The 14,658-nt window shown below is 37.7% G+C and overlaps 2 protein-coding genes across 3 annotated transcripts; both read left to right on the top strand.

Annotated features, from left to right (window-relative positions):
* Positions 1–2,293: 2,293 nt before the first annotated feature.
* Positions 2,294–9,513, top strand: LOC125202154 (ankyrin repeat and SOCS box protein 3-like). The gene is made up of 11 exons (XM_048100507.1): positions 2,294–2,310; positions 7,137–7,287; positions 7,389–7,520; positions 7,595–7,734; positions 7,936–8,022; positions 8,246–8,371; positions 8,475–8,627; positions 8,713–8,814; positions 8,897–9,073; positions 9,157–9,224; positions 9,315–9,513. Coding segments are annotated over exons 2-11 (1,074 nt in total). The 5' UTR covers positions 2,294–2,310; positions 7,137–7,286; the 3' UTR covers positions 9,403–9,513.
* A 3,210-nt stretch (positions 9,514–12,723) lies between these two features.
* On the top strand, positions 12,724–14,238 carry LOC125207174. 2 transcript variants are annotated; one of them, XM_048106415.1, is made up of 3 exons: positions 12,724–13,002; positions 13,283–13,753; positions 13,857–14,238. In XM_048106415.1, the coding sequence occupies exons 1-3, from the start codon at positions 12,856–12,858 to the stop codon at positions 13,929–13,931; spliced, it is 693 nt and encodes a 230-aa protein (XP_047962372.1). In that variant the 5' UTR covers positions 12,724–12,855; the 3' UTR covers positions 13,932–14,238. The 2 variants fall into 2 exon arrangements, with proteins under 2 accessions (XP_047962372.1, XP_047962362.1); XM_048106405.1 differs by having other exon boundaries at positions 12,731–13,002; positions 13,283–14,238.
* The last annotated feature ends 420 nt before the right edge of the window (positions 14,239–14,658 follow it).

The raw sequence follows: 14,658 nt of genomic DNA, 5'->3' as shown, positions 1-14,658 counted from the left end.
CACCCAATTCCACATCAAACACCTCAATAACGAAATAAACAGATCGACATAGCAATTTAAGAATTACGCTAACAGTAGAGAGATCTAAGCAAAAGTAACTTGAAATTAAACAGCTAAACTCAGATCCATGAGCGATAAGCAGTTAAACATCATCAACATCAAAGTCGACTCCCAAATGTGAAGTTCGACGGTGGAAACTAGCAAAAACAACTGAAATTAAAACAAATGTATCTTCGCCCTCACTGGGACAAAGTGTTACCAAACTCGAGATCTTTAGAAAGTACCCCCCTATCACGATTATCCCCCAGAATGTTTCCCAAGTGTGTGTAAAATGTATGAGCTAAGAAGAGTGAAAAACTATCCCATTACGCTGCATGCTCCTCTCTATTTATAGGCGCTTTAGTGGGTCCAGCGAGGTATTGATAATGACTTTGTTGCCCTCAGCTGTAGACTCCCCCGTCACGCCAATTTTTCCTTGTAAATCCTGCTCATTTCGTCCTTTTCTCTCGCTAGACCATCTCCTTCATTACTTCCTTGATCTAGCGATTTTCTTCACACACCTGGCTTAGGAAACGTGTTAGACCCAGCAATTTATAACATTTTTTGCACATTACCGATGCATGAAATTAGCCTTATCATAGGTCTACAATTGTGAAAATAACTAATTTGTTGAGTCAACTATATATCTCAATATCGTGGCACTTTCAAACAAAATCTAGAGAGGGAATATCAGATAGCTAGCAATTGAGAAGGAGAGATACTTTTCCTACATAATTTGTGTATAAGTTAGAGTAAAAAAAGAGCTGCGCCGAAAATATTCATATATTCATGTCCAACCATATATATATCTCTCTCTTGGATCTAAAATATTCTTCAAGAGGGCTACAATCTCATAAGTAAAGACAACATATGTGAGTAAATTGCTCCAAAGTCTTCTCTAGAAAAGACAACCTGTGTACATCTAGCTATTACAAGAGATGTTTACATCTCATCTCCAAACATATTCTCATTCACAATTTATTATAAAACTAGTATATAAAAGTACTACCTTTTTCAACCCACTTTTTATTACATTTTTTAAAATCCATGTCGGATCAAATGGTGACAAATTATAAGGGACGAAGAGAGTATGAGTTTTATGGAGTAATAAAAAGTTAGTGAGGTAAAATTAGTGGAATATGTGGTCTATTACAATGTAGTACTCATTTTATCTCACTAAATATGAAACATTTGCTTTACGACACGAGATTTTATGCTGTATTTTTGTGAGTTAAATGGAGAGTGAATAAAAGTAATAGAGAGAAAATAGAGATGTGTTATTTCTATTTTAGGAAATGTATTATTTTTAGTAGGACAATCCAAAAGAAAAAAAATGATTTATTTTCAATGGAACAAACTAAATAATATAATAAACAACAAATTCGGACGATTAGAGCATCCGCAATGGCGCCCTTCCCGTCGGACATCGGAGAGGCTTCCGTGAATGGCGTGCGGGACGTCCGCCATTGGGGCGGCGAGGGGCGGACGCGGACGGGACTTAAGGACACCGAAGGGGTGCAATCGTCGGCGGAAGGGCGACGGGACATCCGCCATTGCAAAGACTCACGGACGTCCCAATGTTTTAATTTTTTCAAAAAAAATCTATATATAATTTTAATTTTAATTTCCCGTCCGTATCCGTGTCGAAGTTTTAATTCCGTAACGTAAATTGAATATTTGTGAATTTGTGATTTTTTTTTATTGGGGGGAGTCGGCACAGGAAGGGCGATGGGAAGCCCGGATTATGCGTGGGAAATCCTCATGACGTGACAGAAGGGTCTGTTTTTAGGAAGTCCGACGGGAAAGACCGAGGGACATCCGCAGCATTGCGGATGCTCTTATTAGCGAAGAAGTAATAGCTATTTTGAATAAAAGCAACAAAAGCAAATCACATAGTTTGAAGAGCACCCAATTTGTTCTCTTTTGTTCTGGAGTAACATTACAATATCGAGAAGTAACAATGCCGTGTGGCAATCTGAATACTTATAAGGTAAAATCGAATCAAGCGTCTCTAACAGCTCGAACGCCATGGCTTCTACTTCTGAAATTGGTATGTTGATAAGAAAACCTTTTCTGTTTCACTTTCTTGGCTTCAAGAATTCATTTTTCAGTTGCTAAAAATGGCAGGTGCATTAATTATCGAGTCTGCTGCTAGTGGAAACCTCAACCAGCTTAAGGGTGAAGTCATTTTCTTGTTAACTCTTAACCCTTTTCTTGATTTCTGATTCTGATAGTTTGATTTTGGCAGCAATTAGAAAAAAGGTTGGTGATGTTGAGAAAAGGAATATTTGAGTTCCAAGAGAAATTAGAGTTTCAAGAACTCAACATTAATAATGTCTTGTTCCAATATGAGTTGTTCCAAGAAACACATTTATTGTAGTATTTCAAAAGTCCCTAACATCCCTATAAATACATGAGTGTTGGGTATCTTTCATTCATTCGAATCAATACAATCTTTTGCTATCTATTACTTTCTTATCTAAATATGATGCCTATACCATTTAACATGGTATCAGAGCAGGTTAGGACTCAGATTAGGTATCATCATCGTCCATGATACCTTTCTCGGCCCTCCTGTTCTTTTCCTTTTTTTATCTTCCCCGCATCTTAAACCTGTGCAAGTAGCACACAATATCAGAAGAGAATCAGTTAACCGAAACCACAAACACAGCCATGGCCGACGAATTTGCCCGGCAATTCGCAAATTTCATGCGCAATAGTTTTGCGATGAACAAATCCAACACAGATCCACCAGAAAAGCCTGCTCAGCCATATAAAATAGACACACAGCCCCTCGACATCGGTGGGAACAAATTGAATGGAGAAAATTACTCCCTTTGGTCTGTGCTCATGAAGACGGCGATAAGCGGTCGGGGAATGGTATCTCACGTTACCGGAGTGCCTCCTTCCCCACCATGAACCGATCCAGCCTTCGCACAATGGCAACAGGCTGACCACTGCGTGTTCACATGGCTGATTCAAAACATCGAGCCTCGACTAGTTAGTCGAATTTCACAGCATCCGACGGCCAAGCACATCTGGGATGCTTTGGCTGTCACTTATGGGAGCGGAGGAGACAGAATCCAAGTGTATGATCTCCAGTTCAAAGCAAGCACACTGAGGCAAGGAAACAGTTCATTAGACGAGATATGGAGCAGATTACAAGAAATCTGGATCTCGATCGACCAAAAGCAGAAGAACCCAATGAAATACCAAGAGGATATAGAGATTCACGATAAATTCATACAAGATCAGAGATTGTGTCAGTTTGTATATGCAATTGATAGCAAGTATGAATCAACCAAAAGGGAGATCCTGAAATTAAATCCACTTCCCTCAGTTGATTTTGCATACAATCTGGTCCAACAAGAAGAGACACGCCTCCAAGTGCTGCAGCCGGCGAACACCAGTGGTGCGGTCACCACCGAAGGAATCGGCGCGGGTCTCGCCGTCCGTGGCTGGTAGAACCACGCCGGCGGCTCTCGGGGTGGCGGGCGCGCCGGAAATTACAGGAATCGACGGAGTGATGAGGAAGACAAATCAAAGTTAGTTTGCTCCTACTGCAAGCGGAAAAAACACACAAAAGACTCGATGGATATTTGATTTAGAACCGAACAATAACATATGATCCTCCCCATGGTGCTACAAGGAGGGGGCATAAATATCAATCACGAATAATCGATCTTTTAGCATTTTTGGGAAAAAAATATTCGCTAATTATACATGTATCATGCTCATAACTTGAATTAATCATGCTTTAAAAATATTGAAACCTAAAAAAATGCTTTTCACGAGCAAAAAATACCTAATTAATTCTCCAAAGAATTGAAATGGCTACTTCTTCTCCACGTGATGCTTTGAGTACTAGACCAAAATCTTCTCCGGTTTCCCCAACCGTATCCCAATATCAATTTGGTGATCTTACTAGAATACTAGGACTTAAATAAAGAAGACATAATAAATCCTTTTGGGAATGGAAACAATTCGAAAATTCCTACAACTAAGCCGATATTTTCAAAATTTCGAAATGAAAATTGTGTTATTTTCGCCTTTATTCTCCTATTTATATTAGTTCCCTTTTTGGGGGCCGCAATCCTAGCACCGCTAGATATTGATCACCATAACCCAATATATCAGGATAATTGGTTGCGAAAAACCCGCACCATTTGATAAGTCAAAGTAGTGCATAATCAATACCGTATGCTCAATGCTAACCTACATTGTTTAAGAAACAAATATTATCAAGACCACCTTTCTCGATGGATAGTCAAATTCCATCTAGGTTGTGAAATTCATCTTTTTCTTTGTTTAGAACTGACCGTGTTACCTTAAAGTGGGGCGACGCCACAACCGGTCACTAAAACAAAGACTTAGACTTTGTTAGTTAACATACATTTAAACATGCATTAACATCCATTAAATGTAAATCGAACAACATTATGATAAAAAACTGTTTTATTCCTTGGAAAATAAAATAAGAGTTTTCAAGATTCCCTCACTCAAACGTGATTTCTAGTATACAAACTCTAACATTCGCACCTTTACCGCCCTTTGTAAACCTCAAAAATCTCATATCCGACCGCCAATGGACAATTTACTTGTAGGTGAGGGGGGGATTGTCAACATCTCACCCACTTTGCAATTATCAAATTGTCTCTATATCCCTTCGATGTCTTATAAACTTCCGTCCATCACCATGTCACTAAGGTTTTTTGTATTGTCATTATTAATGAAAAAAAATTTTTCTAAGGATACCCCAAGGGGAAAAATTTGGGCCATAACGAACGCGATGGACTCTACTACGGGATGAGAAAAACCCAAAAAGGGACTCCCATGCTAACCTCACGGTAAAAGGACCGGAAAGTTATTTGGGCATCGGCTTGGGACATCCCCTATCTACTTTAAAATTGTTTTTTCCCAATATTATTCCTAAACATGACATGTACCCAAACTTGTTTTCTATCCAAAAGTCATCAAATTTTTTATCCTTTAAGTCAAAGGGGCCCCGAATCCTTATTTTTTTTTGGCACTGGTGCCGGGGGCCCGCACCAATTTTGAGGGCAAAGTTTTTTGATATTATTTTTTGTTTGAAAAATGTTTGACTGCAGACGGGGGTATATTTCATGAAACAAATCAATTTTTTTTTCTCATTTTTATCCTTTTTTATAATCTCATCCAAACTGGGGTTTTAAAAAAACCATTCAAATTCTTCCGATAAGGGAGGGATTTTTAAAAATTGGAAAATAAAGGGAATTTTTTCCAAGAAAAAGGTTTATCCCAAAAAACCCTGCTTAAAATTTTGGGCCAAAAAAGGTGGGAAAAAAAAGGGAAAAAACCGTTTCCCCTTTGAAAGCCCCCTTCAACGAGGAACAAAAGCCCGGAGCTTTTTCCGGGGCCCTTTTCCCCCACCCAAATCCTTTTAAAACCCGGGACGACCACAAGTACCCTTTAAAAACACCGAACTCCACTACAAGTTTTATCCCCCCTCGCAAAAATTCCTCCCCCCTTGCCCCAACCACGTGCCTCCGGATGCCCCGTGTTTGTCCACATTCCTAAACAGGGAAAGAACCAAATTATCTCCATGTGCTATTAAATGTTTTTTTTGGGGGGTGGGGGAAAACCAAAAGGGGTATGGGTGCTTTGATCCAAAATCCACCGCATGTTCACTACTATGAACCGTAATTTTCAGACCGAGTATTTTTTACCCACCTTAGCTGGGGGAGAATAATATTGAAAGTAAAAAATAGAAAGGGCCCCGGGGCTTGGATCTAAAAGTGCCAATGCCAATGTAAATAATAAAGGGCGGTCCAAAGAGAAGGCGAAGTTAGCACCCCCGAGCAAGTCTCCTGGATGGGGGAGTCTCCCGGGGAAGGTGCCATCGTTTTCCGACCGTCTCTCCATTAAGTTTATCCAATGTAAGTTCTCTTGTGGATACGATAATTGTTTAACTAATCCAAGCCTAGAAGAACTAGAAACCCCAAAACCAAGGATGAAGAAGGGGAAGAAAAAAGAAGTCGGTTAAGGAGTTTTTTCCCCTTTCACCGGGAGATACATACTTCCACCAAGACCAAACAGAGGAGTTCCACCAAAGAGGTAAAACACCTAAAAGATTAACAAGAAAACGCCGGGTTTCCTTGGAATCTAGCTAAAGGCCATTTATCGAGATGGCTCTAGTTGGGGAATGCAACCCTATGAGGGAAGAGATTCCACAAAACTTTATGGTTTGCGTTGCAAACATTAGGGGAAAAATGGGAAAAAAGAGATGTGCGGGTCCGAAATTTGAAAATGGGAAAAAAGCAAATTGCCAAAAAGGGAAAAGACATGTAGGGTGTCGTTGGGGCTTCAAATCAAAAAAACGGGACCCATGGCTCGATTAAAGATATAAAGACGGCCCTTGGGGGAAAGGTTATACCTGCATATGGATGGACTATTCGGGGGACCTTTCCCAAAAAGCCCAAAATTTTTCACCCTTTTCCGGGGACATTTCGTTTGGGTTGGATTCCATTACCCGCCCATGGGACCAATGTCTTCCTAAAATGGTGAGCTTAAGATTTTAAAGGGGGTTTAAATTTTTATAAGGACCTCCGGGTTTTTCATCGTTTCAAGGGGAAGGGGGCCACCAAGAAAAGACATTGTATGGATTAAAGCAATCCCCAAGAGTGTGGTTCGGAAAGTTTGCCTGGGCAATGAGTAGTTATGGATATACACAGAGTAATTCTCAGACCATACTCTATTTCTGAAGAGGCGAGTTGATAAGATCACATGTTTAATCATATACGTTGATGATATGATTATTACAGGTGATGACCTAGAAGAGATTGAGCACTTAAAGAAGAATCTATTTCAAGAATTTGAGATGAAGGACTTGGGGAATCTCAAGTATTTTCTTGGGATTGAAGTACTAAGGTCAACCAAAGAAATTTTTCTGCGACAAAGGAAGTATATCTTGGACATCCTAGCAGAAACAGGTCTCTTGGAATGTAAACCAGCAGACACTCCTATAGCAGTTAATCATGGATTGCAAATCAGAGAAGGAGTCAAGTTGACTGATCGTAGTCGATATCAGCGACTAGTTGGAAAGCTCATATATCGGTGATAAGTGGGAATTCCGCAAAATATGCGATCAGTATAGTGACTTCTCCACTGGCTGGAATGTCTTGCATCACGCGGTTGAAATTGGACATTTTGAGATTTGCAAATTCTTGATCAAGAGCATCCAAGTTTCTGTTGATCCCTTCACTTACAAGAGTATTTTCTCTCTCTTTTCTTCTTACAATATTTATGCTATTTTGAATAAATTAGGGAGTGCCTATGTGATTCTTGATGAATTGTTTGTAAAACTGCACCAGTGGATACTCCAATAGCACAAGCTGCCAAAGGGGGACATGTCAAAATTGTGGAGTTTCTCATTGAACATGGTTCTGACACTAAACTTGCAAATGTTGAGGGATTCGCTCCCTTGCACTACGCAATTCTTAAAGGTTTGGCAGTTGTAATGTTGTGAAAGGCTTTGCTAATACTGATATTATGCTCTAATTGACTGGTTTTGTTTCAGGTAATATGGAGCTTATGAAATTGTTGCTGAGAAACCGTGCTTACGTAGAAGCACAGTGTGTAGATGGAACGCCTTTACAAATGGCTGTTTCTCGTGGAAATGTTGAGGCTGTCAAGTTTCTCTTGTCTAGTGGCGCAAACGTGGGCAAGCATAACCTTCTGTTGCACTGTTTGTCGATGATAATCTTGTTTAAATCATCGTTTGTTTTTCCATGGCATTATTAGGACAGTTTTTGTTTATTACTACTTTGCCAATCACACTGCTATGATCTTGTGATTTGCTGTGTTGACTAATGATGTAATCTTATGAGATTAATCCATTTGCTACTTTCCAATCTGCAGCCAGATTATTATTATGCAGTTGCGGACACCCCTCTTGGAATCGCAGTCAAGTCTCGCTCATTTGAATGCCTGAAATTGCTGCTCAAGGTATGTTTGGTGAATTGGAAATACTTGTGTTGTCTAATTTTCTGTTAGGGATTGATGTCTGTTGTTTTGAGATTGAGGGATGTACTTCAACGTCCGTTATCGTGGTAATGACTGTTTGCTAGCTAAATTATGATGATTTACTCAAATGGAAATCTCTAGGTGTCTGATGCCTTTTTCAGTATCTGAATTGCTTTTTCATGGTTTAAGTACTCTCTCCTTGCAGGCTAATGCAGACCCGAATGTCTATTTCAACGGGTTTAGTCCTTTGTCAGCTGCTGCGAGAGATGATGACACAAAATTTCTTACATCATTGCTTGCAGCTAAAGCAGATCCAAATTTAAAAGAAGAAGTTAGTTTCTTTGTTTCCCTTTCTTTACTATGCTATTATTCATCCTTCTTTAAACCAATTACTTCTCCTTTAACCTTATTGTATTGATAACGACGACTTTCAGGATGTCTTTAAACCTATCGAGGAGGCTGCTATGTTGTGTAACCGTGCAGCTATGGAGATTTTACTCCCAGTGACTAAACGGCTTGAATATCATCCAAATTGGACTATCGATGGCATAATCGAACACATCCAGTCTGATGAATTTTATGCATTGGTCTGAAACTTTACATTAATCGAAGTACATCTCAGCATCACTTTGATCTTCAATTGAACGCACAACCTCATCACGTTTCTTGCAGGGCGCGTTGAAAATGCAAATACTCTTGACTAAACTGGACAACAGAGGGATGGAATGCGCGATGAATAAGGAATTATACTCTGCAATGTTGCAATATAAAACGGTAAAACCTTTTCTTCTTCCAAGTGAGTGAATCATCCCGTCCTTGTCTACGTGTATGGAGTAGTAATACATGCGATGCGTAGGCTAGTAATTTTCGTCCATGTAACACGACATGGCTGTCAAAGCTAAGCATGTGGGAAACGCGCTTGGATTTGAAGATTCCTGCTTTGTTAGGTGCTCAGAAATGCATTAGACTCATGCCTGACCTCCCCATCCCCATTCGAGGAGAAATTGATTTTGCAGCTAATGTGATAGTTATGGTATGAAAATATGAAATACTACTTAAAAAGTTATAATTCATCATCTAACAATTGATGATTTTGTTTTTTTTTTTTTTGTGAAGAGATTCCTCATGACAACCCTTGCCTTCTCCTTGGATCCTTACAACAAGGCTGCTGGTAAATCATTTAGGTAACTGCACAAATTCTAATATTTTTCACCTTTTTTTTGTTATCAAAATATACAATTTATGTAACTTAGTGTTTTGGTTTTTGGTGGCAGAGTTTGTTTGTTTGATTACTTTGTTTGGATGACTCAGGCGAGCAGCTCGGACGAGATCTTGAGTATTATTGGATGTTTAACATCATAGATAATGTTGGATCATACTCTATGGTCACACTCATATACATTGATTCGTAGTGTTATGTTACATGCTTAATTGCATTGTTTCTCGGCTATATGTAGCATGTATATAGTACTATCGTTTTGTCCACATCGCTAAAGTGCATAACATAGAGGCAATTAGGTATAAATTAAAGAATCCAAATGTATGGCATGTATGAGTTAGGGATATAATCAACGAAACGAAGAAATAATTACAACGTGTGAGGGAAATGAAAAAAAACTGTGAATCACTCAGAAATGGTGTGTAAAGAAGGCACCCAGGGATGGCGACTTTGTTGAACGGTGTTGGTGAAGAGGCGGTCCACGGGAAGGTCGTGGAGACGAGCAGTAGCAAGGAGTTTCTCCAACTCTGTCTTGGTAATCTTGATCTTCACCATTGATGGCAAAGAGGTATCTTCCTCAGGCTTAGCCCATTCATTTTCCCACTCATCCAGAGATGCCCATGATTCACGCTTGCAACAGTTTCCCATCTCTCTTCTCTGCTGCCTCTCTATGCATACATATATATGAGCTATGTATATGTATGCCTGCACTTTTTTCTTTTTATATGGAACAACAAGTGTGAACACTTTGGTAGATGGCATAACTTCATTCCATGAGAATTGGACTAGTATTAAGTAGATTTATAGACCATTTGTTTCAAGTCAACTGCCAATTTTCTCAATAATTATTTGTTTATAACTTATCGTTTCAATAAAAATTCAGTGGTCTAGACATAATGTCATATGGTGCGTCCAGTCAATCACAATTATAGAAATATTATCTCTTCTTCTTTTTTTCATGCAAATGTGATTGATTGAACACACAGCATGATAATATGTATGGACCACTAAATTTTTATTCATTTTGAGATTTTTAGTTTCCTTAATACCATTGCATCATTCAATTGACCATTTGTTTTAGGTCAATTGGGAATCTTCTCATTACTTAGTAGTATTTGTTTATAACTTATTGTTTTAATTAAAATTCAGTGGTCTGAACATATTGTCACATGGTGTATCTAGTCAATCCCAATTATAGAAATATCCTCTCCTTTTTTTCCTATAATTGTGATTGATTGAACACATCACATGACAATATATCTGGACCACTGAATTTTTATTCAGTTTTGAGGGTTTTTTGTGTTTCCTTAATACCATTGCTTCATTCAAGATGATATTTCATGCAAAGCGATTGAATTGGTGGAAATTAGAAGGGAAAAAATTGGAATAAGATTTGAAATGACCAAGTAAACTAGATGGTGATGTGCTTCTAAATTTTGGAATTTTTATTAGAAAATTGAAATGGAAGATATTATTTTTCTGGAGATATTTGTGATACAGCTTAACTCTCCAAGATTAGTGCTGAAAATTCTGTCTTGCGAATGAATTTTAGAAACCGTGTGTAAAAGAAAGATCAACAACTTTGTCTCAGCAAAGGTCTATGTCGTTATCATATATACACTTGCGATAAAGAAATATGTCAACGTTTTGGTCCATTCAATAATTATATTTCATTTTAACACTTTAATTACACAATTGTTAGTCATTTTCATTCATTTATTTGTGAATTAATTTAATTAAATATATAACCGAGATTAAAAAAAATAAGAAATGATAAAATAGGTGGGGCTCATTAGTTGTAGACAATTTCTCTCGGAATTGATTTTCTCCCAAATCATTCATATCTGAAAACATTTTTAATGATGTCAATATTTATTACAGGAACAATCAATTTTAATTTAGTAACTTTTATGTAAAAATTAGTTTTTTAAAGTTGACGATGAAGGAAGAAATCGCACAAATAAAATCATAAAATTTAAATGTTGTGTGTATGGCATTATTGGCATATGCAATGAACGAGTTTGAATCAGCATTCATTAGTTGATTCTTTTGATTCAATGTAAAATTAAATTGATCAAATAATCCAATTGTACTTCTTTATGTATTTCCATTTTTCTGCTTGTAATATCTTTAAGTTAACTTTTAAAGAAACTTTATCATAAAAAATTGATATAAATAGATCTTTCTATTTTTCCATCCAAAGACTCACATTCATTAACCGGCGAAGTGGTTGAATTTAATATCATTTGAATTGAGCCTTCAATTTAATTTAGTCATACTGAATCAAAAAATAATAGTATAAAAATATTTCATATACCATAATTTTAAAAAGGAAAATAAAAACGCAACTGTAAATCATTAAGTGAAATGACCAACTAACAAATTTAACCACTGTGATTTTTAAAATGGCTGATAGTTTTTTTCATTTCATGACTCTATCTTCCACTATATTTAGAAAAAAAATTATCCCCAATTAATAATTATCGTTTTGCTTCGAATGTCCATGACTTTCAACGTTTTCCATAAAAAAAATAAAAATGTCCCGCGATAAAAAATTTGGTGAAGGAAGGGTGATTAATCTGCCACGACGTCGTTTTAACCAAAAATTAAAAATACTTTGATTGGCTCCGACCATTTACACCAAATTCAAATTCATTTTAGTTTAAATATCACATCAAATATGATTCTACTCTAACCGCAATTCATTTTAGTATAAATATCACGTCAAATATGATTCTACTCTAACCAATTATACTGAACTCAAACTTAAGCAAATATTCTCTATATTATGCATTTTTTATTCACAAAATTTGAAAAAGTTTTTAGTTTTGGTTTAGTGTAAACTGAAAGATATAATATTTTTTTCACTCAAAAACCAAAAATGAGATTGGTTTTGAAGTAGTGTTGGAGCTAATACCTATCTGGCTATCACATTTTAGGTTTTAGTGTACTTTTAGAGATGATCTTAGGAGTAGTATTTTGTTTCTAACTCTAGAAAGTCTCTTTGTTTTGATTTTTTCTTTAAAATTTTAGATATTTTTTAAACACGACAAAAGTTCAAAACACAAAATAATAGTATCAGTATTTTATTTTATTACTCACTCCTTCCCCTTTTAGAAATTTTAATTTTCTATTTTTGTCCGTCCGCAATAAGAAATCTTGCTTCCTTTTTACTATCAATAGTATAGATAAGCCTCATAATTTACCAATACATTTCACTCATATTTTATAAAAAAATAAAAATATGGAGCAGATCTTATACTTTATTATCTCTTCCTACCCACTTTTCTGGATCAAGATTCAACTGGTAATATAGAAGAAAAAGAGTAATAAATAAACAAAAAATTTATAAATTACGTCACATTGGACTCGAGTGAGACATGATAACATCCTTTTTGAAATTGCCGTAAATAGAAGTTGTATAAACATGGTGAAAGAGGGCCTAGATGGCGCATGAAATTGCGTGCACATAGTGGCAATCCACAACCCAACACACATCCCTCTGCTTAGTGTCACCTCCCAAATTCCTCACACTTGTTGGATTTGTACACTCTGTTTCACCAACTCCCGAATCCACATGTACACCACTGATCCTGATGATTCCTCGCCCCAATAGAAGCCCCGCCGCCACTCCTTCTCCGCAGCCTCGAAACCGCCCTCTCTCCGCCAGAAACCTCGCCGCCTCGCTGTGGCGCTCCACTGCTGCCGGCGGCACCGCCTCTTTTGATCGCCTCTGTTTTCAGGTGATCGATCCTCTGTTTTTCACCATAACTTCTAATGATTGCTTTTCCCCTTTTTCTATTCCCTAATTGAGTTTCAAATTTCAAACGAATTGGAAATTTTGACACAATTCTCATTAATTCATGGAATTTGGGAGGAAATAATAGTTGCTCTAGGTTCTGCCTTTAGTAGTAAGCTTTGAATGATTGTTCTTCCATATTAAATCGATCAAATTTTATGTTGTGCTTGTGTTTTTATCTCTCACGTTTGTGATTCAGTTTTTTTTTTACTGTGCAATTTCAGTTTCCGACTCACAATTTGGAAGGAGCTACGAAATGGGATTGCTCTGACTATTTTAAATCTCGAAAACATGTAAATGAAGTCGAAACGGGGCGAATGAGGATGATGGAAGTGATCGAGAACATGGCCGATGGTGTTAGAGCCGAGAGGAGGATTTGTAAAGATATAAAGAAGATGAATGCATCTCTTCTCCGCGACATTGGTGATGTTAAGTCATCAGCAGTGAAGCTCCTCCACAATCTCCAGAGGGAGAGGAAGGCGCGAGTGGAGTTAGAGGGCGCGTGCTATGGTCTAGCAAGAGAGATCGAAGGAAGAAGGGCGGAAACATTGGCCTTGAGGGAACAACAACAAAGGGTTAGATTGGAAGTTGAAAAGGAGAGGAGAATGAGGCAAATGGCTGAGGTTTGGAGGGAGGAGCAAGCGCAGATCAAGTTAGCCGAGGCAAACGTTATACTAGAGGATAAGTATGCCGAGGTAAACGGCCTCATAGCCGAGCTCAAAGCATTCCTGACAAGTTCAGATTCAAACTCAAATGCAGAAATTCTAAGTGAGGTTTTTGGCCTTGTGATGACCAAAGGTGCTAAGGAGTCAAACAACGCGCGAAAAAGTGAAGCTGGAACGAGGAGTGGCGGTCATGGTGAGGGATCGATGAATAAAGGCTCAAGCACTGGTCAAATTTGCTCAGCAAAGGCTAAAGGCTCATCAAGGGTGATCAATGGGTGTTCGGCTAGGAGGAATCCGCACATCGTTCGAGCTATGAAGGGGCATATTGAGTGGCCGAGGCTTGGCTCGGGAAGCCAAGTTGGAGAGCCAGAAAATGGTGCTGAGGCACAAGGCTTAAAAGTTTGATTATATTTACTTAGATCACACTATACATACTTTGTTCATTTCTTGTTAGAGTAATTGAGTCATCTTGTCCTTGACTATTTTGCATGATAAATGGGTCCCTTTTACCTCAAGTTTCCCATAATGAAATTATAGAATGTTGATATATGCATGTGTGTGTATGTGTGTGAGAGAGGGAGAGAACTGTCCTTTACAAGCATCCAATGTAGGATGTTTGATTGAATCATCATCATTCCATGTTGTTTCTTGTGCACCATTTCTTATACTCAACCAACTACTACTATAATTTGTTGACATTTTTTTCTTTTTTCTTTTGGATGATATGACATAGGTAGAATTCGATTTTTTGGGGATATTTGTTTTGAGACTTGAGATTGAGGGTCTTGACAACAACTGGATTAGAATTTCCATGGGTGTTGAAATGAAAGCCCAATTGTGAATGGGTGAAAGCCCATCTGGTTTAGTAAAGCCTAGTTATATACTAGTAATGAAATGATATTATTATGATTCGATTTTGTCTCATTCTTAGAAGT

Source organism: Salvia hispanica, chromosome 1, assembly GCF_023119035.1.
Source record: "Salvia hispanica cultivar TCC Black 2014 chromosome 1, UniMelb_Shisp_WGS_1.0, whole genome shotgun sequence".
NCBI classification, from domain to species: Eukaryota; Viridiplantae; Streptophyta; class Magnoliopsida; order Lamiales; family Lamiaceae; genus Salvia; species Salvia hispanica.
The sequence above is the reverse complement of the archived record's forward strand: the minus strand, read 5'-3'. Positions and strand labels throughout refer to the sequence as shown.